This window comes from Sinocyclocheilus rhinocerous, unplaced genomic scaffold (genome assembly GCF_001515625.1).
Source record: "Sinocyclocheilus rhinocerous isolate Xijiao unplaced genomic scaffold, SAMN03320098_v1.1 scaffold1557, whole genome shotgun sequence".
Taxonomy (NCBI): Eukaryota; Metazoa; Chordata; class Actinopteri; order Cypriniformes; family Cyprinidae; genus Sinocyclocheilus; species Sinocyclocheilus rhinocerous.
This window is the reverse complement of record NW_015646178.1, coordinates 39544-67088: the sequence shown is the minus strand read 5'-3', so window position 1 is coordinate 67088 and position 27545 is coordinate 39544. Positions and strand designations below refer to the sequence as shown.

At 37.9% G+C, this 27545-nt stretch overlaps 1 protein-coding gene across 1 annotated transcript in view; it reads left to right on the top strand.

The window, feature by feature from the left end:
- The window catches only part of LOC107707136 (sarcoplasmic/endoplasmic reticulum calcium ATPase 2), a 36378-nt gene that overhangs the window by 4991 nt on the left and 3842 nt on the right, over window positions 1–27545 (top strand). Inside the window, exons 4-18 of the mRNA XM_016511048.1 lie at window positions 793–897; window positions 4879–5017; window positions 14490–14570; window positions 15385–15470; window positions 16388–16852; window positions 19328–19416; window positions 19505–19607; window positions 20752–20883; window positions 21031–21150; window positions 21279–21497; window positions 21581–21916; window positions 22934–23154; window positions 24545–24747; window positions 24897–24982; window positions 25087–25220. Coding sequence (XP_016366534.1) covers window positions 793–897; window positions 4879–5017; window positions 14490–14570; window positions 15385–15470; window positions 16388–16852; window positions 19328–19416; window positions 19505–19607; window positions 20752–20883; window positions 21031–21150; window positions 21279–21497; window positions 21581–21916; window positions 22934–23154; window positions 24545–24747; window positions 24897–24982; window positions 25087–25220 — 2519 coding nt within the window. The remainder of the gene's footprint in view (window positions 1–792; window positions 898–4878; window positions 5018–14489; window positions 14571–15384; window positions 15471–16387; window positions 16853–19327; window positions 19417–19504; window positions 19608–20751; window positions 20884–21030; window positions 21151–21278; window positions 21498–21580; window positions 21917–22933; window positions 23155–24544; window positions 24748–24896; window positions 24983–25086; window positions 25221–27545) is intronic.

Below are 27545 nucleotides of genomic sequence, written 5' to 3'. Positions count from 1 at the left end.
AAAAGAAAAAATACCATCGAAAGACAGTAAGTTCCCCTCAGACATATAAACTCCTACCCCTAATTGAATCGCGATTTGTTTAGCATCTCAACCGATTTGAATCATCACATATTTAAATCGATTTTCAACCGGCTCGCGGTTAATCGTTACATCCCTAAAGACAAGCATCACTATTATTATTATTGCTCATACTCAAGTATGACTTTTTTTTGTTACATTCTCAAACTGATCAGTGAGACCTCTTGTGTGGTCCAGGTATGCTTAAGCCCATAGAGTCTAGATTGATGAAAGCTGGTCTGTCTTAATTGGATTACATAAAGTGCTTCAGTGTTCACTGGGCCTTGTCTGGACAGTGTCGGCATGCCTGTAAATTCACATGGCTGGCTTGTTAAGTGCTTTGTCTCGGTTATGCTGCCTAGAAGTGGCATGCATTAAATATAGTCATGCTTGTGAAGTTGCTGACATCAGTCTGTTTTTTGACACCAGGCATAAAGCCACCAGTCCTGCCAAGTCTCACGATATAGAGAGACATGCTTGAGGTACAAAAAAGTGTAAAAACGTGATGCACTAAACGGTTTATAAGGTGAGAAGCATTGTTAAGGTAAAAAAAAAAAAAAAAACATGCCGCACTAAAAGGTTTATATGGTGTCTTCGTTGGAAGACTCCTTGGTGTTTTCATTCATTTGATAATGTGTGGGTATTTGGCCAGCTTCCTCACAGGAATGAATGAAGTAAAAATGTCAATGAAATCCTGATTTAAAAAGTGCTTATTTTTGTTTTGTTCTTTTATAGGTACTGGCCTGGTTTGAAGAGGGAGAGGAGACCATTACAGCGTTTGTGGAGCCTTTTGTAATATTGCTCATTTTAATAGCCAATGCCATTGTAGGTGTCTGGCAGGTAAGTTTTGACCACTTTTTCTTGAACTTTGCCTTATTTTATACTTTTTCTGAGCAGCATGAACACTGGAAATCCAAATATTCCGCAAAGCTTGTTTGCACAGGTCAAAGGAGTGTTTCAGTGTTGATATTTAAATTTTGCGCTTATAGTTTCACTTAAAATTTTTCGAGTTTGCTAAGGACAGATTGGACAAGTAATGTCCCATATAATCACTAAATCCATATTGACGTGCTCTGCCAGATGTTTATGAACAATCTTTGAGTACTTTGTTGTGTGAGAAATGATCATAGACTACAATTAAATTTTTGTCAGTAAGTTTTCTTTTTTGTTAGAGGTGTTAAAATGATCAAAAGTGACAGTAAATGCATTTATAATGTTACAAATGATTTCTGTTTCAAATAAATACAGTTCTTTTGAACTTTCTACTCATCAGAATCCTGAAAAAAAAAAAAAAACTTTTTCCATTTTCAACACTGACACAACAATAATGATTCTTGAGCACCATATATTCAGCTTTGTCATCATAAAAATTAATTTAATTTGAACATACATTAAAATGGAAAACTGGTGTTTTAAATTCTACAAATTTTTCACGATATTACTATTTTTGTACTGTATTTTTGATCAAATAAATCCAGCCTTGGTGAAAGTGTAATTGGTTAGTATTTGTTATTATAGTCTAGGCCTATATAATGGTATTTAAAGCTTTTCTGTCCTCCAGTCCAGCTGTTTCTGACAGCCGTTTTCCGCAGGTATAGCTCACTTGTTTCTGGGCTTTCAAGTTTGTTTTAGATGCTTTAATATTGTGAATGTAGATTTTCTTGAACAGTGTAGTTAAGCGCCTTTTATGAAAATGAAAATGTGGCCGTTTTTTCCCTGCCCTTTTCTAAAGATAGTCCTTCTGTCCCAGTGGAATCCAGCGTAGAGCCAAGACCCTATTTTCTCCAGCACCTCTCAGCGCATGTCCCAGATTTCTCTCTATCATTTTTTTTTTAGTCACCATTCATTACCCAGACTGCTCCGAGAATCCTCAGCCTTGGCCCCTCCTAGTAGTTTTCTACTTTTTCAAATGATCTCCTCAAAGGGCACAGAAGCAACACAGTGCTGAATGCCTTGGGCTGGAGTTTTCAGATAATATTTGTGTATATAAATGGAAAGATGTTTTTAAAGAGTCCAAAAAAAGAGGTTTTAGAGCCTTATAGTCCGTTTCTGGTAGCTGTTTCCTGAGGTCTTCTTCATACAGTTTTTCCTCACAAGTGTTACCTTATAGTTCTTTGGTGGATTGCTTCTCTAATGGCAGGTGTGATGTTAGAGGCAAGAGGACGTATTATCCTCTGGTCTATATGGCCACTTTTTCAATCCGAGAGGAGAGCAGCAGTTGCTAGCCCAGGGCAAACTTCAGTCCATGCACCTGCTCTGGTAGATTTACAGGCCCATTAAACATCTGCAGCAAAGAACCGAGTCTGAATCACAGCAACCAGGATATACTGAAGTATGTTAGTACAAAGGTGCTATTACCCTGTTGAGTATACACTACCATTCAAATGTTTGGGGTTGGGAAGTTGTTTAATTTAATTAATACATTCATTTTTTAAAGAAATTAATACTTTTACTCAGCAAGGATCCATTAAATGGTTCCGAAGTGCCAGGAAATACTTTTATAATGTTAAAAAAGATGTTGTTTTGAACCTTCTATTCATCAAATAATTGTGTAAAAAGATCAGTTAACAGAAAAATATTAAGCAGCACAACTGTTTTAAACACTGATAAGAAGTATCTGAAGGATCATGTGACACAAGACCGTAGTAATAATGACTGCTGAAAATTCAGCTTTGCCATCACAGGAATAAATTACGTTTTAAAATATTAAAATAGGGAAGTTATTTTGAATTGTAATATTTCACAATATTGCCGTTTTACTGTATTTTTGATCAAATAAATGCAGCCTTGGTGAACATAAGTGACTTCTTTAAGACATATTTTTAAAAAGCTTAACCCCTCACTTTTGAATGATACAGTACATTGTGCCTGTTTAATTTTGGCACCATAAAAAAAGAAATTCTTTAGTCCTTGCCACATTGACTTGGAGTACTTAATATATGAATGAAATTTGTTTCATGAATTATTTCACTGAATTTAATGTCTTTTGGCGATTTATTTTAATCTATATCTAAAGATTTGGCAGAGCACATTCTGTTTGAAAGACTCCATGCTTGAAAGGAGTGTGTTTTTGAGGCAGTGCGCTCTGCTGCTTCACTGATGTATGAATAAAAAGTGTTCTTACAGAGTTAGATTGGCCTTCCTCCTTTCTGTTCTGCTCAGATTAACTGTGAAATGAGAATGGCGAGGCCTCAGGACCCAGATCGTGTGACTCTATCTGCCTATCCGCCCTCTCTGCTTTATTTCTCATCATTAACATGATGCACAGGAGTCATTTCTGTCAACTTATTAGCTATCTGAATATTATCACTGATGCACATCACTGTGGTTAGAATGATTTTTAGTGTGATGTACCTTACTGCAGGGTGCCTCACTAGAAACTCAGGAGTTAATAATGACAGTATTTTTTGTAAAAAAAAAAAAACTTGTTAATTAGTCTTCTATTGAGAAGCGATGCTGAGATGCCTTCTGTGGCATGTGTATTTATAGCTTATTGCCTTAAATGTCTTGGTGACCAGTGACCACAAACCATCCCCCTTTATTTGTCCGGGTCTGGACTTTGAAACTGTTTTTTCGCCCTTAGGCACGCCAGTTTTGTTTGTTTGACATAAGACTTTGTGTTCCCATCATGCAAGAGAAACCACAGGAAGTCCGTTGCCAAATGCTCTGCCAACCAGGCTACCACTATTAATAATTGTGCCCTTGGGGATTAATCGTGTTGAAAGCATGAAAGGTTGCTTTAAATGCAATCTTATTGCCTTAAATGTCTTGGTGACCAGTGACCACAAACCATCCCCCTTTATTTGTCCGGGTCTGGACTTTGAAACTGTTTTTTCGCCCTTAGGCACGCCAGTTTTGTTTGTTTGACATAAGACTTTGTGTTCCCATCATGCAAGAGAAACCACAGGAAGCCCGTTGCCAAATGCTCTGCCAACCAGGCTACCACTATTAATAATTGTGCCCTTGGGGGTTAATCGTGTTGAAAGCATGAAAGGTTGCTTTAAATGCAACGTTTTACTTTAAGAATAAGCACTAGAGGTCAGCGTCAATGGGAGTTTTCCTTCAGTCGTATGTGCTGGTGCCTCAGTCATCAAGACTCAAATTCTTAGTGTGGTGAGCCCTGGATTGTTTTACCATTTCGGATGCCACTGAATTGAGCTTTGCAAATTTGTATTTTGAACTGCTGTTCTACATATTCTACTATATGAAATAGTTTGGCAAATTTTAGCTATCATTAATAATAATGTAGTCTTATAGAAGATGGTGTGCAGATTTTGTATAGCCTATTTATGTCCAGAAATCTTTTTTTTTAAATTGCTGTTGACCAGAGGTTTTCAAAGACCTTCAAATACGATGATTGTGAGGAACACCATCAGTGTGAGAAAACATTTTCATTAAAATTTTATTTTTCTTTCATTTCATTCATTCATCAGTGTCACATGATCCATCAGAAATCATTCAAATATGCTAATTTGATGCTCAAGAAACATTTCTTATCCATGTTGAAAACAGTTGAGCTGCTTATTTTTTTGTGGGAACTGTGATACATTTCCTTTCAGGATTCTTTGATTCAAAAGAACATCATTTGAAATGGAAGTCTTTTGTAACTTTTATGTCTGTCACTTTTGATTCATTTAATGTGTCTATGCTGAATAAATGTGTAAATATATATTACATTTTTATTATTTAGATATTTTTCTCTGAACGTTTCTGTCGACCCCCAGCCCCTGGGCCATAGTTTGAAAACCCCTGTTATGAACTATTCCTATGCTTTCTTATGCCTGCTAGGATGTCTAATTTCCATTCATCTTCTGCTTGCAGGAGAGAAATGCAGAAAATGCCATTGAGGCCCTAAAGGAGTACGAGCCTGAGATGGGCAAGGTCTATCGCCAGGACAGGAAGTCTGTACAGAGGATCAAAGCCAGGGACATCGTACCCGGGGACATTGTGGAAGTTGCGGGTAAGAATTTTAAGTGACTTTTCTCAATGTAAAATTCAGCCAGGTGAACAGTGAAGTCTTGGCAGCAGCGGGAACTAATCAGCAACAGGTGTAAAGCAACCAGGGCCATCATCCATATGGTACGGCTGCTGTGTGAACAGGTTGGTTTCCCAGTGGTTTAGGCTTACAGAGTCACTCTCTAAACCTTTGTGTGTGATCACACGGTTGCCTCGGGAGAGGTCGTGTTTCATGGGGTTTGCAGTAAAGACTTCCTAGAGAGTACCCATTAGAGCTCTGCTGGTACTTTAAGAAAGCACACTGAATTAAGTAATTGCTTTGTCAAGTTCATTTTCATCTAATTGCCACAAATTCATTTTTCAGAAATTAATGGATCGTCACTTCGTATTGCTTGAGAAAGCAAGAGCAGCTCATGTTGTGTTTTTGTGTGTTTCCTTTGCTTTTTGTATTTGTGACTCATGAGGTATTTTAGTTTCATGATTTTCTGTATTACCAACGAATTTCTTATTAAAACAGGAAGTTGAGGTGGTACATATTAGACTTAGAAATAAGTCTTTTATTCTCACCAAGCCTGCATTTATTTGATCAAAAATACAATAAAAACTGTAATATTTAAAAAAAATTATAACTTAAAATGTTTTCTATGTTATTAAATTTTAAAATGCAATTTATTCCTGTGATGACAGCTGAATTTTCAGCATCATTATTCCAGTATTCAGTGTCACATGATCCTTTAGAAATCATTCTAATATGTGATTTGCTGCATAGGAAACATTTCTTCTTAATAATGTTAAACAGTGATGCATTTTTCGGGATTCTTCGAATGGAAAGTTTGAAAGAACAGCATTTATGTGATTTATTTGAAATATTTTGTAACATAGTAAATGTCTATACCAGTGGTTCTCAATTCCAGTCCTCGCACACCACCGCTCTGCATATTTTGCATGTCTCTCTTATTTAACACACCTGATTCAAATCACCAGCTCGTGAGAATTCAGCTCCATGCATGAACAGTGTTCCGATTGCCATGGTCCCTACACAGTATTCATTGCTCCCTATTCTCTGAGCACGGCAAATACAAAATGTGCAGAATGGTGGTACTCACGGACTGGAATTGAGAACCACTGGTCTATACTATTAAATTGAAAGAAAAAAAAAAATCATATATTTGAAAACACTCAAAAACATTTGCAACGATTATCTGTTTGGAAAAAGAAATCTAGTATGAGATTATTTGACACTTTCTGTAGTCAAATGTAGGAGGGATTTATAATTTAGGGGGAGGGGACAATCTCATTTTAGAGGGTTTAGTTTGTATAATACAAGATGAGTCATCAATATTTTTGATCTCTTTTCCTGGAAGAGAACGACTGTAAAAGTGATGTACTTTGTAATTTGGTTAACTTTTAGAGTTCCCACGTGAATTCATCTGAATAGGGATTATCAGGAGTGCCCCTTGCTCTGTATTGCGTCACGTACCGCCACGTCTCTTTGCTCACTGGAACAGATCACTAGGCGCTTCCTTATTGCTTTACTCAGTGTTTTACACATTGGCGGCTGTCAAGACTCTTTCAGCTAGTGTGCAAGTAGCAGTACACCGTGATTAATCAAAACACTTCATCATAATTGCCCTTTACCGATTTTAATTTTTGCATTGTTTGCATAAACTTGATGAGGTGTGGGCTCAAAAGCTTCAGGTGGAGTTAAATAGCTGCTTAGTCACGATGAGGTGAAACAGGCAATGCTGAGAGGTGAGCTACATGGTACAGCCTAGTCCCCATCATCAGCAGGATGGGGATTGGAGGACCCGATGTTCTCGTGTCACTGACTAATACCCTGCGGTAATGCAACCAGGTGAGTGTACCTGTTACATAGGCCTGTCACGATAACAACTTTTTGTTGTGCGATATATTGCCCCAGAAATAATTGCGATATTATTGTAATTTTAAAGACCATTTTATGCCACTGAATAATAATGCAAGAAGGCCTACACACTTCCAAATGACAACAAACTTTAAATTTTTAAGAATATTTAGATCATGGAAATTAAGCATCAAAATATTAGATGCCTTAAAAAACCTGAATAAATAGTAAATATATGTGCGATATATTGCGTCACCAAAAATTATTGCGGTCATGTACATATATTGCGCGATAAGTCGATATATTGATTATTGCGACAGGCCTACTGTTACATAACCTGTGAGGGGTGCCTAAACGGATGGGTCATGCAAAATTAAACACTCCACAATACTTCTGTGTGGGTGGCAGAGTTGCTAAGGATACATCTAAGTGATGATATTTTTTATGCTTTTGTAGAAGCTGGAACAGAGGTCCAGACCACAAAAAAAAACTTTGGGAGCCAAATGACTTTGTTTCATCTTTTTGTCACCCAAAGAAAGTTTTTTTTAAAAATCTGTCTAAGTACGTATGTCAAAGTAGCGGTTCCTGGTTGATTTTGAATTGGACAACTAAAAAATGACTTGAGTTGCAAATGGAGTAAAAGCTCTGAATGATTCACTGAGCAAGTCTAATTCAAACCGCTAACTCGCAAGCAAATTTAAGGGTTAATTCTCAGACGTTTTTGACAGGCTTATTAAAAAGAATCAGTTCATGAGTCATATTTTCATAAATCGGACACCATGACTCGTGCTGCGTTCATAGTTGCATGCAGGAAGGATACGCTAACATGATTATATTTGAGGAATCTTTGTGTGCTGCCACATGTGGGTTTCATGACTGTTGCCAATGGTGACTAGATGTTAAGTTACTAATTTGTTGCATTTGCAACCAAAAAAAAAAAAAGTCAATTGCAATCAGTTTAGTGGCAGTCTGGAGCCCCATTTGCAAAAAATTTTTTTCAAACCAATTTTTCTTTACTTTAAAAAGGGGGGAAAAGTCTTTTCCTGTGTTACTGGGGGTTTAGCTACTGTTGTCCTGCATCACTCTACAGCACTGTTTTGTTCGCTGCTGCAATCAGAGATGGACCGAGAGACTGCATTCCTTTTTCGCCTGGTGAAGGAGAGAGGGAGGCCATAGAGGGGTCTTATTCTCTAAAACTCCTATTTGGGAGGGATAAACCTGGTTAAATGGATTTGGGTTAACCCTTTGTGCAGAGAGGCAAACGGTATAGTGGATAGATGGTGGTGAAGGGAGTGAAGGAAACAAAGAGGGAGGTGACTGCAGGGGGAAAGGGAGTCTAGTGAGTAGAATGTTAAGTGTCCGTCTAGAGGCAGCAGCTGTGCAACCTCGCCATCGAGCGACACCAGAGCTCATAGATTGATTTTGCATAAATCTTAAGCATCCACATGCATCCTGCAGCTTCCTTCAGCAGATGGTGCAGTGATGTTTGAAAAGCGGTGATCCCCTGTTCCCTCGTGAGGTCTGCGTGACGTACCTTTAATCAAAGCTGCAGGGTTTGGAAGGTGACGCAACCGCGTGACGCGACCGCATGACGCAGGGAAAAAATTTTTTTTACATGCACTTCAATTTCAGTCAAACTAAGGCAATAATTTGTCCTTTTAAAATGTTATGTAAGTGCTTTAGGCTGATTTTGTTTTTATTTTTTATTTTTTTGAAAGAAATTATTGCTTTTATTCAGCAAGGATTCATTAAATGTAACAAAGTAATAAATTGTTTTAAAATATATTAAAATAATATGACATTATTACAACTTTAAACAATTTTTATCATTGCTGTTTTTGATCAAATTTGTCATGCTGAACAAAGTCTTAAATAGTAGTGTAACTGTATATAAACACACTGAGTTGCTACATGCTGAGTTGTCACTTATACTGTCACTCATACTTGAGATAATGCAGTATTAGTATTAAACATCAACATGTAACTCTTCTCACATTGTTTGTGCTCGAGATTTAAGTTATACCTTAAATCCTCCAGCAATCCGAGAACATCTAACTCCTAGCATATCAGCACTAAATCCCCACCCCATCGGTACGTTACCCTGTTGAAATCTGCTTCATCTTGCTAAATAGGTGAAGAGGTAGCAGTAAATTGCTTGTACATTTTATATCCTACCTCAGCTCTTAAGAAGGTGAGTCATAAACTCTAGTCCATGTAGCTGCTTTTGTTTCACTTCACTCTCATGGGAGAATGACCTTGCAGGCCTTTGCTGGAGATGGCAGCCTCTTACATCTCCACGTCATTATCGGCGTCTTTTGTACATCTGCAGGCTGATAGCATGTAAAATGATGCCATCATGCTGCCTCAAATTCCAGACATCTGATCTGTTGGGAGGCATATTCTGTCATCTGCAGACCAGCGGCGATAATTGACAGTTTAGTTGTGCGTATCTCCTCTATCAAAATGCAGTGAAAGCTCTTTGTTTCAGAGCTAATGCTGAACTGAATGGATTTTGAAAGTTAGTCGCCATCCATTATGCCTTTTTTAGTAGTTCTGTTTCGAGAACAACATGTTACATGTCTTCATAGGGAGTTCCAGAAATTGGTGGCTTCAGGAAAACGGAATCAAATTATGAATAGGAATGCTAATGGATTCCTGTTAGCTTTCTTCATTACACTGCAAAACACTTCTTAATGAGTTTTAATGAGATATTTTTGACTTGATTCCCAATGAAAATATTTCAAAGAATTGTTAAAAATAAGGTAGTTATTAAATAATATATATAAATTACTTGAAATGTTGCATAAGATATTAAAACTTGTTTAAAAATTTAAAATTAAATCAGGGTTGCCAAGTTTTTTCCTCCTTAATTCTTAAAGGTTTGACATTGCATAATTTATATTTGACCAATGATTTTTGTGATTTTTATTTTTTTTTGGAAACTAGACCGTTAATGATTACTACTTTATGGTGATTATTGAATTAACATTGTGTGTAATGCGTAACAGTGACTGTAAAATATGTAGTTTAGGTATAGCAGTGGCATATTTTGTGTTTTTTTTTTTTTTTCCTTTTTGGGCTACTTTAATTGGTCATTGGACTAGTTTTGGGCTACTTTTGATTGGGCAATGGGCTGGTTTTGTTTGTTACGCAGATCTGGCTGCCCTGTCTTGAATATACATGTATATTTAATGGCACTGGCAAATTTTCTTGTTTTTATCTTAAACAAGTGGACAAAATCTACCAGTGTAGTAAGACAGAATACATGTGTGAAAGCTACAATCTATGAAACAATCCTTATCTTATGTAATGCTCCTCAAGAAAATTTATCTTATTTCAAGAATTTTGGGAATTTAAATGGGAAAAGGATATTTTTGCAGTGTAAACGCCTCCTTGTGTAACCATTCTAGACTTGTAAACTATTGACACATTAGTGGCATGGTGCTGAAACGGGTCACACGGGTTTGTATCTGGACTGATCTTATTCCCTCAGTCTTGCCAGTGATTTCCTGTCTTTACTTTAAAGTCAGCATGAAATAAAATTTACCCTATCTATTATCTTATTGATCTTATTAGTAATGATTCACCCATGCATGTTTCATTATTATAAAACATTTTTTGAGCTTGTAATTTAATCAGTATGGTAATTTAAAGTATCTGTCACTACTTATGTTACATCTCAAATTTGGTCTTCTGTCTTGAAACGGAAAATTAAACAAATTTGAAACATTAAAAGTGCTCTGTGTCAGCTAAAATTGATTAAATCTAATATATTTTACTATGACTGCAAATTAACATTTGATGATCTCAACCACTGAATCAGTCACATGACCTTTTCTCTTTGATTCAGTCACTCTTCTCTTAATCGAGGCCTCACCTTGAGGGACATCATTGTAGTGAGACATTAGCCAAGGAGACTAATCGCAGGAGGATTCTGGGGGGTGGGGACAAGTGTAGACCAGTCCCTGTTGACCCAAATGAATGTGGTACAGCACAATGTGCTGATGCAAGCCACTTGAGCAACTGACCTTAAAAAGGGGTAATAGAAAGCGTTAGAAATATTAGCCGACTGCCTTTGACGACACTTGCTAACCGCTGCAGTGTGAATGCCAGTCACGTCTGAGAGAAGGTGACAAGCAGCCAATGTAAACTAGCTTTTGTGGTTTTAAATGCATTGTATGACTTCCTGTCCACAAATTAATGTTGTCTTCCTCCCAGTGACACTTTTTTTGCAATCTTCCAGCTTCTAAATTTACTGTGCCTCTCTGCTAATGAACCAAGATTGTTTCCTTTGCTATGGTTATGGCTCTGACTCATGGGAATCGTCCTTAGAAGTACTAAATCAAGGTTGCTCTGCAATCACTCAGGTGGGGCGTTTCACTGTGCATAAAACTCTGCAACATGACCTAACTGCAGGCCTGTAGCCTAAACGACCACCCTGTCCCGGTAGAGAGCAAGCGAGAGCGTGAATGAAGGACGGAGACAGGATGTGCAGTTAAGAGTCGACCAGATTTGACGAGATAAATAATCAGTGAGCCAGATGGCCGCTCATTTTTTCTCGTGTTTAAAGGGGAGGTGTTCTGCTCTTTGTCCCCTCTTGCTGTCCTCCGCAGGCATCGGTTCGGTCCCATTGGCAGTAGTGGGAACAGGCTTTTGGAGGACAAGTTGTCTGTATGACAGGGAGCATATCCGGCCCTGTGTGTTTACGTGCTCGGGTCATCGCTGCACTTGCGGCCTCTCACTGTCAGTTCCCTCGAGAAGAGCTCCCAGGGGAGCTCCAGCAAATTGAGACTGCTTGGGAGGGAGTGTTCTTTGCGCAAACCAGCCAAAGGCAATCAGGGACAATGCGAGGAACTGTTGATGCTCCCTTTGAAGAAGGGATTAAACCTCCCTAAAGTTTGCTTACTAACATGTTTGTTAGCGGTCATGATGTCCCTTATGTTTTCTCAAAAAAAAAAAAAAAGAGCTAATGTCCACTAGGGTTGTATGCTCGTGTAAAGTTAATTTTGTTTTTAGTTGTGTTCGCTAAGAGAACTATTGCTTTTTTTTTTGTGTTGTGTTTGGGTTTAGTTTTGGGGTTTTTATGCTTTTTGTTTTGATTTTGTTGTGCTTTTTTATTTAATTGCATAGAAATGTGCTAAAAAAACATGCTAGCTGCCTTCTACACTTTTAAGTTACTTAAGTGAACTTTTAAGTCACCTATTGTAATTTAATTGCACTATAATGGTGTCTATTTGATGGATTCTATTGGTGGGATGTAATCTGGTAGATGGCAACCAATAGAACAACAGTAATTCCTATTGGAATAATGCCCAAAACAAAAAGGAATTGTGTAATGGTTTAATGGAAACTATAATAATTTATGTGATGGTTTCTATTGTTTTTTTCAGCATGGTAATGATACCCATACTGTGCTGCACATTATTGACAATATTGAGCTGAAGCTTGACTTTGCAAATTTAAAATCGCAAATCAAATCGCAATCGCAATATCTGTCAAAAAAATCGCAATTTGATATTTTCCCCCAAATCGCACAGCCTTAGTTAAAACCACATGGTTTACCCATGAATAACTCTCAGTTGGAATTGCTGTAACCGTTATCACAACTTAAAGGAGGACCTATGCTGTTTCTCAGGAAGAGGAAGTAGCTGAAGCTTTTTTTAAGTCATTGAGGAGTGTTTGACAGTTTGTTTCCAACCCTGCATTAACAGCAAATATGATACAACCACTTGCTCTCAGTTAGCTTTTTAACGTCGTTGTTTTGATTCAGTGATGGTGACCTTGATTTTTTTTTTGTGTGTTTTGGGTTGGTATTGGTCTCTCTGAGCACCGTTATGCTAGATGAAATCATCTAGGGATCTATAATAAAACTCTAAGCTTTATAGTATAGCTGGCCTTTGAAGATGTTTTTGAGCGTTCTTTTAATTAAAATGCCTGAGGCTTGTGCAATTTTTTTTACTTTTTAACTCTTTGCCATTAACTAGTGTTATTAAAATAATATTAAACGTTTCAAAAATGATTTTTCTACAATCTATTCTTATAAGACTTTCTCTCCTTGTCTACCTAAAGTAGGTTACCTTGTTACATGACCTTTTTCTAACTTGAGGTATATATCGGGATTATGTTCCACATTCTTTAGTTTAGTTTAGGGGCATTTTGAATGTGTATTTTTATAAATGGGATCATAGAAACTTTATTTTTGAAATCCAGAACTCTCTTAGAGCAGCACTGAGTGCACTTCACTGTCTAAGTATGTGGTTAATAAATCTAATAAAGCATGTTCAGTGGCAATACATCTAATATTTTGCCAAAATGTGCTGTATATGTCAACTATATATTGTTTGTAAGTATCATTACATTCTATGGACTAATAGTTTAATCTAAAACTAAATCTATTTACGTTGAGTGTTAGCTTGACTGTGCACCTTAGTTCATTTCAAAATAGCTTTTCCATTTTAGGACCTGTATTAGTTGTTGGTCTGATACCACCCGTCATGTCTCCCACTCCATTAAAAGGGCATAGAGGCCTATCAGTGCACTTGCATGTTGGTGAAAACTTAGTCCAGAAAAGGCAAAGCATCCAGGACCAAATCCTCTGGTTATTTAACATTCTTTCCACCTAGAACATCCTGTGAAAAGATGCTTTGTCATTGCCTGCCCTTTAATAAACTCAATTTACATGTCAAGCAACGGCTTCAAACAGACGCCATCTCAAATTACTAATAAACGTCAAGTGTTTTAGCCAGCTCAAGTATCAGTCACCTTACTCATTAAGAGATTTGTTTGGAAAAGATTAAGGTATTTACATTTGCTCTTTTCCTAGTAGCAATTACTAACCCCCCCTCTGTTTGTGGAAAGAGTGAAGCGGTGTCTATTTTTGTCCAAGTAGAACAAGAACGTTTCAAAGCTTTTGACGTTCATTAACCTCTTCAGTGTAGGTCCTGTCCAGAAAAATGATGTTTTTGGAGGCTTTTTTCTAGTATAGGTGCCAAATAAAAATTTCTCGCTGGTGATCTGCAGATTCACAACAAGATCTGTAGATGCTGAGATTGTCCTACTATGTGACTTAAAAAGGCCTGGATGAGATGAAGCATTGCCATAATTGGCAATATATATTGCCGTAATATTTTGTTTTGTAAAGCTTGCTTAAGAACTTAGCAAGTGCGCCTTAAAAGGTTTCTGGAAAAAAAACTTGAAATTTAAACCCAACCACCCCATGATAACATGGTTTGTAATGTTTTCTTTTCTTTTTCCTTAATTTCATCCTTTGAAAGCACAATCCATTATCGTCAATTGCCAAGCCATTAGGTGTATAGCCGATACTTGAGATTCAGGAGGTGCTTTCTTGGTGGTTCATGGTTTCAACTTGACACTGTGCCTTTCATTTGAAAGTGTAGTGGCACCTTTGCTTTCATCGGTGATACAGCTGTCTTGCTTTGCTTGTGGAGACCCAAGTCTTTTACCTTTCTTCTAAAGTGTTCTGGCTCTTTTATTGAGGTTTGATATGCTCTTATAAATTTGGAACATCATGACAGTGTTATTTTGCTTGGCCTTGTTCACTTCAAGCACTGGATTTATCTCTATCTAACAGCATGTTTTTGTTTCCTGTTAGTGGGTGACAAAGTTCCTGCTGACATTCGCTTGACTTCAATCAAGTCAACGACCCTGAGGGTGGACCAGTCCATTCTAACAGGTGAGAACAATGGCTTTACTAATTCAAGTTGACTTTTTAACTGTCACACAGGTGAAATTGCTACAGACACTGCAGTGTTTTATCTGCAACAGGATGTGATGTCACAATCTAGGGATTCTGTTTTTAATAAATAACGAATTCCATGTAGCATAAAATAAATTCAATTTTTGCAGCCTTCAAAATGCTCTGTTGTTCAGCGAAGACGGCAAAGATGTTTAGTCTATTTTTTGTGTTTGTATAATTCTACAGTATCCTTTTATCTCATCACAAAACTGTGGTTAAATCAAATTTCTATTGTCATTGCGATAAATTGCGATAGCAGTGCAGGCATTCCGTTGAACAGCGGTGCAGGAAACATTGCCACAGTACGCCACCTTATAAAGTCAGTTCAGTAGTTGATATGAGGTGGAAAAATATAGCCTATATTTTTTTTTTCTGAGAAGATTCAGTGCTTATTTTAAAGGGAGATCAGCTGTGCTCAGTCTCTGCAGTCTTCAGTTAGGGGAAAAGACCGAAAGGAAGTGCTCTTGTAGGAGGCAGGTCTAGCTTCACTGCCTTAATTGGTTAAGGGTCTGTTCAACTTCTCCACATCTTTTAGCTGCTCCATCCATGTTTATTTTTTGTTGGGATTCTTTGCCATCCTGACCAGTACTGAACCGTTTAAGCAATTACGCAAATGCCCATCAAGGACTTCAATTTGGCCATCTGCCTGATGAACTACTAACCTGATCCTCATGTATTACTCTAAGCTTAGAGGGCAGACAAGTAGTACTAGAGTTTTGATTTCACCAACTTGTCATCTGTATCTTCACAGGAGAATCTGTGTCAGTAATCAAGCATACAGACCCTGTCCCTGACCCTCGAGCTGTGAACCAGGACAAGAAGAACATGCTCTTCTCTGTAAGTCAGACCTCTGATGACTGCTGTCAGCTTATTATTTGTCGTACCTGATAATGCAGACCTTATTATTAGTTGTGCTCATATTTAGAGTTAGATTTTTTTTTTTTCTCTTCAAAACTTCAAGGACCATACCGTTCAAAAGTTTGGCCTTTTTAAAAAAAAAAAAAAGTTTTTCAAAGAATTTCTAATGCTCACCAAGGCAGTATTTATTTGATTATAAATAGTTATATTGTGAAATATTATTACAGTTAAAAATAAATGTTTTGTATTTGAATGTATTTTAAAGAGTCACTTATTCCTGTTGTGAGAGAACCTGATTTTTCAGCAGCCATTACTCTAGTCTTCAATGTCACATGATTCTTCAGAAATCATAGTAATGATTCTGATGACTCATTCTGATTTGCTGCTCAAGAAACATTTCTTACTGTCATTAATGTTGAAGTCTGATGTGCTGCTTAATATTTTTTGTGGAAAATGATAAATTTTTTTCAGGATTCTTTGATGAATAGAAAGTTCAGAAGAGCAGCATTTATTTGAAAAGCGATAATTATTTTCATGTTACGGCTGATATTAAAATGTATACCGTGTTGTCTAAAATAAAAATGAAAATTATTAAAAAACTAATGATACAGGCATCACAACATTATAATACTAATTTAAAAAATACATTTAAAGTGTTATGAAATTATGAATGCTTTTAAGATGAACTATAAATGACGGCAAGGGTAATCTAAATGTAAATTATAAAGCAAACAAGCTGTGATATTTCCAATTAAAAAACGAATATATTGTGCATCTTTATTTGCATGGTTTAGGACTACTTTTGTTTCTAGAAACCTTTTAGATATTAGATTGCTTATATTGAATATGATCATAATTTATAGCTTTAAAACTCACCTTTGACTTCATGTTTACAGGGTACCAACATTGCAGCCGGCAAAGCAGTGGGCGTAGTGGTCGCCACGGGCGTGAACACTGAGATCGGCAAAATCCGTGATGAGATGGCATCCACAGAGCAGGAGCGCACGCCGCTGCAGCAGAAACTGGATGAGTTCGGCCAGCAGCTGTCTAAGGTCATCTCGCTCATCTGCATCGCTGTGTGGATCATCAACATCGGACACTTCAACGATCCCGTTCACGGTGGCTCGTGGATCCGTGGGGCTGTGTACTACTTCAAAATCGCGGTCGCATTGGCTGTGGCTGCCATCCCCGAAGGCCTGCCCGCCGTCATCACCACCTGCCTGGCTCTGGGCACCCGTCGCATGGCTAAGAAGAACGCCATCGTACGCTCTCTGCCCTCAGTGGAGACCCTCGGGTGCACCTCCGTCATCTGCTCGGACAAGACCGGCACCCTGACCACCAACCAGATGTCCGTTTGCAGGGTAAGAATGCTGGGAATATTGTAACCAATGGAAGTGAACTTTGGTGAACAGCTTCAGGGCTCATCAAAGAGGAAATAATAACTTACAACCCCTGGCTATTACAAATTCTGTTTAGCCCATCATTTTTAACCCTTGGCAACAGTGAGTCTGTTATTGTTTAGAAATTTGCAGGCTGGGGTTCAGCCAAGAACCAAGAGCAATATTACTGCAGACAATTGGCTGAAAATACTCATGAATAAAAAAAAGGAACATTCATGATGGTATTGATTTAGCACTAGTACATGTCTTACATTGGCTTCAAACAAAAGTCGTGGGAAAACTGTTCAACTGCAGCTTTGATATTGGCATGATTAATTTTGTTTTATCTTTGCGTTCCTCATGATCTTGTGTTGGACCACCCCAGGTTACCTCTGGATTTCCTTTCATGTTGTTTTCCTGTTTGACAGGATTAATTTCAAAGGACAACATGGTTTATTTCTCTCTTTCTCCTCTCAACTTTTGTCATCCCCCTCATCTGTTCTTCTCTCTTTCTTCTTTTCCACCTTTACTGTGAGAGCTGATCAGTATGCGGTAGTCAGTTACTTGCAGTAGTGTTGCATAACTGACCTTGTGCGTGTGAGATCTGTCTGTGATCCACAGCAGCGCCTTCGCTGTGGGCTGTACTGTACACTCATGCAAGCCAAATGTGTGGGGCTGCTGATTTCAATCCGTTTTCTGCCTGTATAGAGGTACCGTTGATGTTAATACCAGGCTTGTTTTTATTCTTAATAGAGATGATTTAGAATAATATTATGCTTGATTTATTCTGTGAACGCTCAGGAGGTGGCTAAACAAGATAATTTTTATCCTAAATGTCCCGTTTGCCTATATGGGAAGGGTGTGTCTAAAATTAGCAGCGTTTCAACTGAAGGAATGTAATCTTATTAACCCTAACCCTAAGTATTAAACTTGTACTCGTATTAAACATGCAAGTCGTCCTGCACCATTTCCGCTACAGACATGATACTTCTACTCTTGCATCTTATTGAGGTGCCATTACCTTTCTAAGAGATCATATGTACTGGTCGACCGATACGGATTTTTGATATTAATGCTGAGAGCAAGGTGGCTGATATGTACAACATACATTGAATTTTAATGATAACACGTGCTGCAATGAAATTTATATTTATTTTACATCATATTTACTAAAAAAATTTTGTTGAAAATGAGTCGATATAAAACAATTAATTTGAAAAATTAACCATGTAAAATAAACACAAATTTTTACTTAAGATAGAAATCGTAAACACAGTAAGCAACCGTGCAAAATGCATTGATAAATGCATTTAGTACTGTCAGATTAAAAGTCCCAGTGCTGTCAAAATTACAGTTCTAGTTCAGCCAAGCAGAAAGATTTTGGCCAATGCCAATAATAAAAATAAATAAATAATGCAAAATATTGGCTGATATATCGGCCTTGGTAGAATGTAAGATGTGGTTGAAAGCCACAGAAATGTTTGATTTGTTAGTGAACTGTTCTTTTGAGTCTGTTCCTTTCAGTGAAGCGTTAAAACCTGTTCTGGTTTCAAAATGGTTTGAATTATTCATTAGAGACTCGGAAAAGTGCATGGAAACGTGCTAAAAACCACATGGCAAAGACATGGTAATCACTCCCAACATTTAAGCATCATATCAGCATGTTTTGCCACCCAAGCACCTCTAACTTTTCTTTAGAAAGTGTTAACTAATTGGTTTCATTTTTCTATCACGTTTTTTCCATTTCTCACAATAGCTTATATCAGATATGTTTCATGTTGGAGTTAATTTGCTAATCATGCCTTGCCTTAGAGATTAATGCCTGTCTCGCTCTCTCTCCCCCACACACGCGTCTGTCTCCATCTTTCCAACTCTTGTCCACTGGGTTTTAGCACTACAGCAGGAACGCTGTTCCACTTTATCATCCCACTCGTGCTCATCTCTTTTATTCTCTTCTCTTTCTTGACAAATCCGGGGGATCTGGTTGTCTATATGTTTCATGTTGGAGTTAATTTGCTAATCATGCCTTGCCTTAGAGATTAATGCCTGTCTCGCTCTCTCTCCCCCACACACGCGTCTGTCTCCATCTTTCCAACTCTTGTCCACTGGGTTTTAGCACTACAGCAGGAACGTTGTTCCACTTTATCATCCCACTCGTGCTCATCTCTTTTATTCTCTTCTCTTTCTTGACAAATCCGGGGGATCTGGTTGTCTTCTGTGCTTAAAATATCCTTAATGCTCATTTGCTTATGTTTCAGGAGTTTTGGAGGGGTTTTAAAGCCCCTTTGAAGTCAGGTTAAGTGAGTGTCATAGTGTTTACATCCTTGTATATCCAGGTCAGGTGGAGTAGGGATGTTTTCATGAGATGCTGTCAAACATCAGACATGTTCTGTAGCGGATTGTTCTGCCACCTGCTGGTAAACATTTTCTTTGATTTAATTTTTTTTGTTGTTGCAGATGTTCATTGTTGACCAGGCAAATGGAAACAGCTGCTCTCTCAAAGAGTTCACCATTACTGGCTCCACATACGCCCCTGATGGACAAGTGTGAGTTTGCTGGCCCACGTGCACACTGATATCTCAAAATGCATGAGAAATCTCTGTTGATCATCCTCTTTTTTTTTTTTCGCTCCAGGTTTCATGAGGGTAAACCAGTACAATGCTCCCAGTATGATGCTCTGGTTGAAATGGCCACCATCTGTGCTTTGTGCAATGACTCGTCTCTGGATTTCAATGAGGTTTGTAATTAAAATGTTCTGGTAAATGCAGTGTCCCAGTTTTGCTGAAATACACAATATAGTAACCGCTATTATGCAAAATACCTGGTAACACTTAGAAGGCATAGAAACTAATGTCTAGAACTATATGTTCTAGCAGATGGATGTGACTTAATGAAGTTGCTTAAAAATAACATTAATACATTTGTTTTTAGAATTTTTAGAATCTAGTATTTAATAGTTTTATAGAAACCACTATAAGTCACACGTTTCAAAATCAATGTTCTAAAGCAGCAGTTCTTAATACTGTTCCTCGCGTCGCCTGCTCGGCCTCTGTCTCTCATTCAGATCATCAGCTCAGTTCTGTTCTATTTATACAGTTATTTTCACATAGCTATGAGAAGCGTTATACATGGACGCGCGTGCAGTTGCCGTACTGTATTAAAGCTTTAATCAGGACAAAACCGTATATTAAAAGCTAACATAAGCAGTAGAATTTACAAATAACAGCTTATCTAAAAGTATGAGACAACAACAAACAAAAAACATAGGCCTACCATTAACGCGCGCTAGAGGCGGTTTAGCCAATCACAACACACTGGGCTAGCTAACCAATCGGAGCCCATCGCCTATTTCTGAGGGCGGGGCTTCATAAAAACAGGAAAAGATCAGCCCGTTTCTCAGAGAAGGGACAGAGCGGTGTGGAATAAAGGTAAATTATGTGAAAAAGAATGTGTTTTTTTTTTTTTAAACGAAGCATTAACACATGTTAGACTGCACCCCATAAACACAGTCAAGCCTAGAAAAAGCCAGTGAACCACCCCTTTAATTAATTAATTAGATATAAAATCTGTATTGGCCAATATTGTAAATTACATTTTCTGTCAACCAGTGGTCACTATTAATTTATTAATGCTGTTAAAAGTAATATTTAGCAAATCTCAAAAGGTCTATTTTCATGCAGTACATTGTAATCTTGTGATCACTGGATTGATTTAGTTTTTAGAATTGTATTGTTCATATACATTTTAAAAATATTTTATATAATCTTTTTGAATTAATAATAGAATTAAATATATGGTTTTAATGGAATTAATAATATTAATAGCAGTATATAGTGCTTGCATGTTTTGAAATGTTTCTAAAGAGTTTCTTTCTATGTCAGGCCAAAGGTGTGTACGAGAAGGTGGGTGAAGCCACAGAGACTGCCCTCACATGCCTGGTGGAGAAAATGAATGTGTTTGACACACAACTGAAGGGCCTTTCCAAAGTTGAGAGGGCGAACGCTTGCAACTCTGTAAGTCAGACATTTCCAACCGCAGATTGAGTTGGTTGCAACCCTAGTGGGCTATGCAGTTGTGGAAGCCCACATTTATTTCCAAAATGGTTTCTGGTGTTTAATGTAATGGCAGCACTCATATACGATTAAATTGTTGGGTCTCAGGTCATCAAGCAACTGATGAAGAAGGAATTCACTCTGGAGTTCTCCCGAGACAGGAAGTCCATGTCGGTCTATTGCACTCCCAACAAAGCTCGCTCCTCCATTGGCAAGATGTTTGTTAAGGTAGCATCACACTTTTCAGGAAGACTTTAGCACTCCAGTGTTCCACACAGTACTGCTTTATGTTTGAAATGTGATGTGGTACAACAAAGTGCCTGCAGCTTCCTTAAACTCATTATTTCTGGGTGCAGGGTGCTCCAGAAGGAGTGATTGACAGATGCACGCACATTCGTGTAGGTGGGAATAAGGTTTCACTGACAGCAGCCATGAAAGAGAAGATCACGTCTGTGATCCGTGAGTACGGCACAGGACGTGACACACTGCGCTGTCTGGCTCTGGCCACCCGCGACAACCCATTAAGTAAAGAGAGTATGGCACTGGAGGACTCAAGCAGATTCATTGAGTATGAGGTGAGTAGGGCATTTCTGCTATAGCAAGGCTTATTTATAAGTAATTAATTAGAAATATTTATTAATTGCTGTTTTTCCGTTAGACGGACCTGACCTTCGTGGGATGTGTGGGCATGCTGGATCCACCCAGAACTGAGGTGGCAGCTTCCATCAAACTTTGTCGTCAAGCAGGCATCCGAGTCATCATGATCACCGGCGACAACAAGGGTACGGCCGTCGCCATCTGCAGGCGCATTGGAATCTTTGGAGAGGATGACGATGTGTCAAGTATGGCCTACACTGGTCGAGAGTTTGATGATCTGTCTGCTGCCACCCAGCGCGAGGCAGTACTTACTGCCCGTTGCTTTGCTCGTGTCGAACCATCTCACAAATCCAAGATTGTGGAGTACCTGCAGTCCTACGATGAGATCACTGCCATGGTAAACTAGAATCCAGTGAAATCATAACATGTACTCCTTGAATGATTTTATATGTACTTCCTTTCAAAAGTTTGGGTTTGGTAAGATTTTTGGATGTTTTTAGAAATGTTTTACGTTTTCCAAAGCATTTAGTTGATTAATAAAATACAGTAAATATTACAGTTCAAAATGACTTTTCTATTTTAATGTATTTTAAAATGTAATTTATTCCTTTGATGCAAAGCTGAATTTTTTGATACTCGATGAAAGATACTCCAGTCTTCAGTGTCAGATGATCCTTCAGAAATCATTCTAATATGCTGCTTTGGTGCCCAAGAAACATTCTTATCAATGTTGAAAACAGTTGTGCTGCTAACAGTCATATTTTTTCAGACTTCTTTAATTAATAGAAAGTTCAAAAGGATTTTATTTGAAATAAAAATCTTCTAAAATTATAATTTATTAATATTTTTAACATTAATTTATAACTTAAAGCAGCACTATGTAACTTTTTCTGTGTTCAAAATGAGCAAAATGTGTATAATGAGGGAGTACATCATGAATTCATCTTCCAAACCGCGTTTTTGTCTTATTCCGAATCACTACGGTACACTTATAATAAGTACTTATATTTGGACTATTGTAGCCTGGTCGGGTCGTCACCGCTGCGGAGTAACGCATACCTGCGTGAATCGCCATAGACATAAACTTAGAGAAGTAGCTCCGGTTGGAATGTTCTTCCGCGGGATGTGTGCAGTTCTGTTTATTAACCGCTAGAGCGCCAAAAGTTACATAGTGCTGCTTGAACATTATAAATGTCTTTACTGTGACTTGATCAATTTAATGTGTCCTTGCTATAAAAATTTATAAAAGAATTTAAAAAATAAAAAAAGACTCCAAACTTTTCAACAGTAGTGTATATTTATATAAAAATATCATTCTATATTAAATGACTATAAAGATGGAAGGATTTCTTCTAGATAGTTGTTAGAATCATTCTCTCTCAACTGACCTGTCACTCTGTGTTCATTCCCGCAGACTGGAGATGGTGTGAATGATGCACCTGCTCTGAAAAAGTCTGAAATTGGCATTGCTATGGGGTCAGGCACAGCCGTGGCTAAGACTGCCTCTGAGATGGTCCTTGCTGACGATAACTTTGCCACCATTGTGGCCGCTGTGGAAGAGGGTCGAGCCATTTACAACAACATGAAACAATTCATCCGCTACCTCATTTCCTCAAATGTCGGCGAGGTGGTCTGGTAAGGATCTTAAAGGGATAGTTCACCCAAAAATGAAAATTTGATGTTTATCTGCTTACCCCCAGGGCATCCAAGATGTAGGTGACTTTGTTTCTTCAGTAGAACACAAATGAAGATTTTTAACTCAAACCGTTGCAGTCTGTCAGTCATATAATGGAAGTGAATAGGAATCACGGCTTTGAAAGTCATAAAAGATACACAAACAAAACCAAATTAAACCCTGCGGCTCGTGACGATACATTGATGTGTAAAGACACGAAATGATCGGTCTGTGCAAGAAACTGAACAGTATTTATATCATTTTTTACCTCTGATTCAATGTCTGAACTGTCCTGAGCACGTTCGCGTCTTCAGCCGGTGCGTGACGCGTCTTCTTGCTTTACGGCGGATCGCAGACTTATAAGTAGACTTATAAGCATTACTGACATTATATGACTGACAGACTGCAACGGTTTGAGTTAAAAATCTTCGTTTGTGTTCTACTGAAGAAACAAAGTCACCTACATCTTGGATGCCCTGGGGGTAAGCAGATAAACATCAAATTTTCATTTTTGGGTGAACTATCCCTTTAACCTTTTGCTAACATTTCAGAAATGCATTCTGTATTTTTTCAGAATGCATTTAAACTCATTTAAAATTGGTCTTTAAATCCATTTTACTTGTAGATGTAATCTGATATATTTACACTATTGTTAAAAATCATGAGGCAAGATGAATGTTTTTGAAAGGAGTTTATGCACCCCAAGGCTGCATTTATTTTATTTAAAATACAGTACAAACTGTAATGTGAAATATTACAATATTTAATGACCGTTTCTATATTAATATATTTTTAAATGTACGTAAAATGTATGTGAATTTTCAGCAGCCATTACTCCAGTCTTCAGCCTTTCAGAAATCATTCTAATATGCAGATTTGGTGCTAAAGAACTATTTTTAATAGACAGAATAGAACATTTGAATATGATTTTTTTTTTTTACATTATAAATGTATTTACTGTCACTTTTGATCAATTTAATGTGCCCTTGCTGAATAAAATTAATTTCTTTAAAAAAAAGTCTTACTGATCCTAAACCTTTGATTGGTAGTGTTTTTTTGTGTTAAACAGGGTTTTCAATGAGAAGACCCTGGTTGTTACATACCAGAGTGGTTATTATATAAAATGTTTGTGTTAGATTATATTCTTTGTTAAATTGTTTAATCAAGGTTTATGATTCATCCTATGCACCAGAATGGCTCAATTTAGTCTCCATCCTAAAAGTGATACTATATAAATGACAACACAGTGAAATTTATGCCTTGAGCAAACTCAAGATCGCTGCCAAGGTCTTTTTGACATTCATCCAGTTATCTAATCGCATATCTCACAATATGTGTTCTCTCTGGCAGTATTTTCTTGACGGCGGCTCTGGGCTTCCCCGAGGCTCTGATTCCAGTTCAGCTTCTGTGGGTGAATCTGGTGACCGACGGTCTGCCTGCGACTGCGCTGGGGTTCAACCCACCCGACCTGGACATCATGAGCAAATCCCCTCGCAATGCCAGAGAACCCCTCATCTCTGGATGGCTCTTCTTCAGATACCTGGCCATTGGCTGTGAGTGCACCACCTTTATTTGTTCATTTTTTTTTTTTCATTTTTTAAATTTACATTTTTACTTTAGTTTTTACCTTTTTAAAAATTTTTTTTTTTTTGTGGGTAAAGAAAGTGAGAATCAACACATTGTTCTCCATGTCACCCTATAGGTTATGTGGGTGCTGGTACTGTAGGAGCTGCTGCATGGTGGTTCATTGCTGCTGAAGACGGACCCAGAATCACCATCTATCATCTGGTTAGAAACTCCCCTTAGATTTTTAACAATCTTTCTCAAAGAAATGCATTCAAATGTTTGCATTCGCTTCTAAAAAATTATTATTATTTTTTTTATCCCCACAGAGTCACTTCCTTCAGTGTGCACCAGACAACCCTGAGTTTGAGGGCCTGAAGTGTGAAGTGTTTGAGTCTCCCTATCCCATGACCATGGCACTGTCTGTACTAGTCACCATTGAGATGTGCAATGCCCTCAACAGGTCAGTATCAGAAGTGCGCTGCAATATAGGAACTAAATTGGGGCATTTTCAGCCCTGAAAATGCCCCAATTAAAGGCAGGGTATGTGATTTTTCAAAAACACTTTAGAAAACTGATTCGGGCCGAATCGCAAAACAAACTTGTAGCCAATTAGCAATAAGGGGCGTGTCTACTCGTGATGTGGAGGAGAGCGTGTTCAGTGCATGGGACGGACATTAGCCGAGCCGAGCGACAGAAAGATAGAGATGGCGGATAAAAAAACAAAAGAGGAAAACGTCTGCGGAACAATAAGGCAAGAAGTAGGACCCGTGTAAATATCAGATCAGCTTTCCAGCGCTGGAGAGAACTCAAGGAGCGGAGGCCTGCGATCGGACGCCGAGGTTGCTTTGTTTCTTCTCAATAGGTGAGTAACACCGTGTCTACAACAACTAAAGTCTGCCTACACTGGACGCGATAAAACGACCGTTGAAAACCATTTGAAATTTGTGTCAGCACGTCATAAATAGAACCTGGCAGCAGTTTTCTGTCGGGGATTTGTTGCGCCGTGCCGCTCACGTCCGTAGACACGGTGAAATATTGGTTTTGCTTTGTTTCACAGAACTAATCGTTGCCTGGGTTGCGTACGTATATGTGGGGCGGAGCTATCAAAATAGGGGCAAGACCCTTTTGGGGTAGGGGCGTGTTTGTTTTGGTGATTTCAAATATCAACATTGGCTGCCAGAAATCACTTACTCTGCCTTTAAGGCCCCATTTACATCTGCTATTAAGATCTATCCGATCTTGAGACAATGCTGTATACACCTGGAAGTAACTTTTGTAACAATGTGGTCAGATTTTGAAGAGTGTTTTTTTATTTTGTGACTGCATAAATTACTTGCATCTTTTTTCCATTAACAATATTGATAAAACACTATTTAATTCAGTTAGTTTATTTGTATAGCGCTTTTCACAATACATTGTCTTAAAGCAGCTTTACAGAAAATGCTTTTTTCAATGTTATAATTAGTAAGTAATCTGTTATCAGATACATGAGTGTATCAAATAATTTAATTAAGGATAAATTAAGGATAATATTTGACAGTTTTGTAAAAAAAAAAGTGATTAAATTTGACAAACATTTGTTACAAAAAAAGATTCAAATAAATTATGCTTTTTAGAGGACAGACATTACTTTTAAACCCAATTTACACTTGTATTCAGCCATATCCACTTACGATTATCTTTTTTCTTTTTCTTTTTTTTTCCCTTTTTTTTTTTTTGAGCTTTATACAATACCGATTGTGTCAAAGCAGCTTTACAGTGTTAAGTAAGGGATAATGCTCATCCAGGCGGTTATCGCAGAATAACCCCGACAGTGTGATCAGTCTTGTATCACTCTGAAGGGCGTTATTCTGTGATAACAACTGGCTGGATATACATTATCCCGCTTATTACACGGCTACTTGCCACATAAGTAAATAATTAGACACGAAATATTGATTTGAGTTGAAATATTTGAACGCAAAGCTTCCGTGAACACAGCAGTTGCGAGCAAGCGGCAAGTTCAAACTAGACGGACATTTAAGTGATACGGTGCACTGACACCACTTATTCACCACATAAATAATTATGGAGATAAAAGTTTATGGAGAAAAAAATGTTTTAAAATCTTACCAGTTTGTTAGTTATCTTATAATCCATTACAGCATACAAAACAATCGTAGCAAAATGGCAGCAGTTTGTATGAAACGAGAGAGCGAGTCCGCCATACCAGGATGACATAATTCAATAATTGTACACAATTTTGAATCGAGTTTTAATATTTTATTAGCTAAACAAACGCGAAGCTTCCACCAAGAAAAAAACTGTTCCTGGCAGTATAGCGCCGACTTCAGTTACCCGGATGAGCCTTTGTTATTTAGCTTTTACCGGTTGTTATCGAGGGATAACACCCTCGGAATGTCGCGACTGACCAATCAGAATCGAGTATTCCACAGAGCCGTGTCATAAACAGGAAAAAACGTGTGCTGATAACGCAAAAGGGCAATAGAAAACTGTCAGTTTTTTCAGTTAAAGTCGGTACATTGTTGATTCAGTGACGTTATCATCCAGCTCAGCTCAGTTCAGTTCTCTTCAAGTAGTGTCTGTGCAATCAAGTCAACAATATTGCCAAAAATTGTGTCCCCAACTAAGCAAGCCAAAGGCGACAGTGGCAAGGAACCAAAACTCCATCGGTGACAGAAATGGAGAAAAAAAAAAGCCTTGGGAGAAACCAGGCTCAGTCGGGTGGCCAGTTCTCCTCTGGCCAGACGAAACCAGCATGGTGTGGTTTAATTCCAGGCTGCAA